At 31.1% G+C, this 5,031-nt stretch overlaps 1 protein-coding gene across 1 annotated transcript; it reads left to right on the top strand.

Moving 5' to 3' along the window:
* The first annotated feature begins 208 nt into the window (after positions 1–208).
* LOC116023326 (thioredoxin-like protein CXXS1) lies at positions 209–1,182 on the top strand. The gene is made up of 3 exons (XM_031264316.1): positions 209–368; positions 489–611; positions 952–1,182. Exons 1-3 carry the CDS (start codon positions 267–269, stop codon positions 1,087–1,089), a joined length of 363 nt encoding a protein of 120 aa, XP_031120176.1. The 5' UTR covers positions 209–266; the 3' UTR covers positions 1,090–1,182.
* The last annotated feature ends 3,849 nt before the right edge of the window (positions 1,183–5,031 follow it).

Below are 5,031 nucleotides of genomic sequence, written 5' to 3'. Positions count from 1 at the left end.
GTTTCAGACAACTATTTGAATTTTAAAAAAATACATAAAATTATTTACCCTCAATATTTCATCATATTTCTAGCAAATAAAACAAAAACATGCACCTTAGGTAATTATTAATGTCGTCACTCATTACATTCTTCACATGTACGTTTAATTTCTTTAGCTTTGAGATCAGACATCCTATAAAACACTCGATCCTATTGAGTAACGAAACCCATCCTAGTAATTCACAATCCCAAGTCCCAACCCGCTACTCATACAAATTAAAGGAGATGGATTTTGAGGAGGGCCAAAAACGCCGCAAAGTCATCAAAATAGATTCCAAACAAAGCTGGGATATCTTTCTGTATCATGCCAAAAATCAATCCCGTCCAGTAAGTGTTTTGAGCTTTCATTTATTGTTTGCTTGTTTTGATCAAAACATCCTCAGATAGGAAAAGGCTTATCTTGTTCATCAGATCAGATATCCTTTTCCCTCTTCATTTTGAGTGCAGATTGTGATACATTTTACAGCTTCTTGGTGCATACCTTCAGTAGCCATGACTCCTGTTTTAGCAGAACTGGCCTTGAGCTACCAAAACATCCTCTTTCTCTCTGTGGATGTAGATGAGGTCAAGGTATTCATATTTTGTCTAGCTTTGCTTAATTATCTTGTCCATAAAAGGCGTCCAACAGGATAGTGGAGGGAAAACGGTGACTCAGTAACTCATTACATCACTGCAGCTGTCAAGGTTCAATCTTTTGTCTTTGCGCCCATGGCTAGTGGGAGTTCTAGATAGCTTTGCTTAAATTGATGGGTCAAATAGAAGATATTAATAATACTCAATGATTTACCACTATATCAAACAAAAAATATTATTTAATAAACTGAGTTTTTTCTTTTATATATAAAATTTAATTGGGTTAATATAATGAAGATGGGATAGTTATGTTTGTGTTAATTTAATTAATGATTAGGAGGTAGCGGCTGAGATGGAAATCAAGGCCATGCCGACCTTCGTGTTTATGAGGGATGGAATTCAGGTGGATAAGCTTGTGGGAGCTAATCCAGACAAAATCAAAAACAGAATCGCTGCATTCACCATCAACTCTTGATCTACTACTTAATTACTTCATAATTTTAATATATTTTGTACCTAAGCTATTTTAGTTATGTATGGTTTTATGTTGGATGATCTACTGCAACGAGTTGTCATCATAACATTTGTGCTGATTATAAATCCTTTTGATGATTTGTAAAGTATAGTTTAATGTAATTGATTATTGAGGATATTAATATTTGTTAATAAAATTATGTGTAATTATTATATAATTATAATTATAATTATGTATCGTTTAATATAGAGTATTAGAAATTGTTTAGTGGGAGAGCCAAAATTATGTTATTTTATCACAAGCTTTTTGTCACGGAGAAGAAGATCAGATCTAAAAAGTTTTAAATGTAAATATTTAACAAAGGTAGATTAAAGTAGTGTTAATTGCCTAATTGGGAATTGAAGAAAAGAGTTGTCATTTGTCGTATTTAATTATGTGCAATTAGACTTAAAGAAAGGAAGTCAATTGAAGAAGACTAAGTATGATTGGAACGTAACCCCACAATTTATTATTTGGACCCATCCAACTTGCCAAATTGGGAGAATTTATAACCGTTATTTTTCTAACTTAAAATAGCTTTCATATGCATTAATATTTTAGTCGTACCTCACTCATGTAAATTCAAATTAAGGTAATTTAAGATTCTAAAAATTTCAGAACAGTTTATATAACTTATATAGTTTGAGTTTCTAGAGATTCACATGATATCAGGGTTGAAACTTAAATATCATATTATTGAGACTTTTCTCGTCTTCTCGAGTTGTTGTAATCTTTATTGTTTAAGAATACTATTGGTATGATTTTACCATATGATTTATATATGTAGCTATGGTATGTTTTATTTTTTTTTTAAATAAAATGATATATAATCTAGTTTATTTTAATATATGAGAAGATAGACAATCATTCCACTCATATTATCTAAAATTGCAACAATTGTTCCACATCTTATTATGTCCTCCGATCCGTACAAGATATATGCAAATGAAATTGGCATTGTTTAGAGAGAGTAGCTAGGGTTATTATATTATTATTGGGAATCCAAGGACGATAACGAAACCGAAGATTATTCGCATGCATACTAATCAAAGAAGCTTTTGTCAAGTTAGAATCCAAACCATGGGTCGAGCTCATATCTTAAGCACCTGACAATTTATGCACTATCTATCAATCCTTTGATAATCCACCTACGGTGAGTATTTGTAGTGGATGTAATAAGTTTCTAAAACTTTCACTCACCTTATTAGATTGCGGTGATGGGGACTCATCAATTTGAAGACATAAATGTAATAATTTGATGTTGATTCATTGTTTGTTTTTTGATATAGCCTCCTTCTTATATCTACTATCTAAGATGCAATAATGTTAAGGTTGTAATGGAAATATAAAATACGTTGGTATAATCAAGTGCATTAATAGCTTATATATTTTGATTTATTCATTCTATAGGTACATAAAGCTATTATTTTAGTATAATGTTTACATATTTTAAAACTTTGTTTTTATGAATATATAGAATGAATATTATGAACCTATTGCACAGTGAATGAAAATAAATTAATATGATGTACCTCTAGTAATATTGTGCATATTAAGTTTTAGGTTTATGATCATATAGTATAAATATCATGAATATAGTACAAAATTAATGTTATTAAACATGATGTACAAGTAATGTAATTTTATGTACATTAAACTTTATTTTTATAAACATATAAAACGAATATTGTGAGGCTACTACAGAGTTAATGGAAATAGATATGATATACTTGCAGTTTAGTATTTGTGTACATTAAGATTTAGATTTATGAATATTTAAAACAAATATTATAAATATAGTACAATATGAGTATTATTAAATATGATACGCTGATTGATATATTGATGATTTAATATAAAACAACATTGATTGGGACTAGGATGGGTGGACCTTGATCTTCAATATAAATTGCGATGAGTGAGAGCAAATTATACCATGGATCAGGGTCTGCCTTGCAATGTGGATCTTGATCTAAAAATGACATTCAGATTATGTACTGCAGTTAAATATTTTTGTACATGTAAACAAATAAATTGTACATCACATGATAATTACAGACACATAACATAATAACTACAAACACATAAACTGTTAACTGCAGCAGGTATGTAGACACATAACATAATAACTACAAACACATGTGCAGTTAAAAATGTTTGTGTCTGTAGTTATCATGTTATGTGTCTTTAATTTGTTACCATGTTATGTGTCTTTAACTTGTTTACATGTACAGAAATTATTAATTGCAGATACAAAATGTATTAACTACAGACACATAATTTTTTAATTAGAGTTCATAATGTGATATGAATCATGGGCCATGATATAACAATTAATGAGTGTGTCTGGGCCACTTTCTCTCAGGTGGTGGGTTGAGCCCAACAAGACTGGCCCGACAGTGTATTCTTACTTCAATCCTTTGGGCTTTTCGCCTCTTTTATTTTCAATCCATTATTTAAAAGGATTGATATGAATTAAGAAAGATTGGTTGATTTGCAGTAAATTTTTTATTATTGCGCAAATTCTTCATGTTTCTGGCTTTTCCCCTCTATTCTTTAAGTTATTAAAATTTCTACTATTTCTTGTAATAAAAAGTGGAATCGCTCATTCCAGATGACCCTACATCTCAACCCGACAATTTGTGAATGAGTAAATCATGATAACTCAAATAATTTTTGTAAAATCGCTTAGTTTCAAATTTTCTATTATGTTATAGTCAGCATATCTGTGCATTTCTCTCAAATTGCTTCTATCATAACTACTAGTCATTCTATGTGAGGTGTGAAAAGAAATACTCAATAATATTGGTGCTAAATATTAAAAGACTCATTACCATTTTTGGTCCTATTGTTATTGTGACATTGCCAATTTTAGTCAACTTCCTTAATTTTTGCCACATTATACCCACTCTTTTTATGGTATTGCCACTTTTGGTCCATCGTTAGCTTATCCGTCCAGGAGCCGTCAAACCGAGGGGTAGAATTGTCTTTTCAGTTGAGGGTCGTCGTCTCCTATACATTAGCCCAATTCCGCTGGTTTAGTTTACACAGTTTCAACTTCATCTTCATGGAGACCTAAATGTGTTGTCCATTAGCAGCTACAATATCTCGTCCTTAAGTTTGAGATCCAATGGAAAGATGCAAAGGAGAAAGCTCTAATTTTTCGAGTTCTTCAACTAGACTGAGGAAGTGCTACTTGTATGGAGAATGGATTTCAATTGAACAATGCGGTAGCTTAATCCAAGAAAAAGGAAAATCAAGCCAAAAACCGCAACTGTTTAGTATGGAGAATGGATTTCAATTGAAAATAGTTTATACATTTTTATTAAAAAATAAAGTGTGTATGTGTGTGTATGTACACACACACATGTGTGTACCCGCACCAACATCTTTATTGACCCAATCACACCTCAATTGATCAATTAACCCAAAATAAGTTTATAAACTTTGTTTTGTTATTAATAGTAAGTTGTAGGGTTAAAATTAGGTATGAATTTGGCATGCGAGTGCATGGTTTGAGTTTAACAACTAGCAATTTATCTCATCCATCCGTCCTCATGACATGAGCACTGAGAGATTGGAGTTTAACAACTGACAATTTATCTCATCCATCCGTCCTCATGACATGAGCACTGAGAGATTGGAGTTCAAACTTATCTTTTTATTTTTATTTTTGGAATTTAAAAAGATATAGCTGATGCTTAATCATTTGGAAGTGCAATCAAGTTGTTATTAAAGAATACACTCAAGTTTTTATATTAAGAATTAAAATAATTGAGGAATGAATAGGGATTACAATTTAAATTTTAAAAAATGAGTGATAAAATAGAAACTAAGTGCAAGCCAAGAGGCACGTGCAAGCTACAGGCTCGAACGTGAGTCTCTCACACGTGCAACCACGTT

This window comes from Ipomoea triloba, chromosome 6 (genome assembly GCF_003576645.1).
Source record: "Ipomoea triloba cultivar NCNSP0323 chromosome 6, ASM357664v1".
Taxonomy (NCBI): Eukaryota; Viridiplantae; Streptophyta; class Magnoliopsida; order Solanales; family Convolvulaceae; genus Ipomoea; species Ipomoea triloba.
The sequence above is the reverse complement of the archived record's forward strand: the minus strand, read 5'-3'. Positions and strand labels throughout refer to the sequence as shown.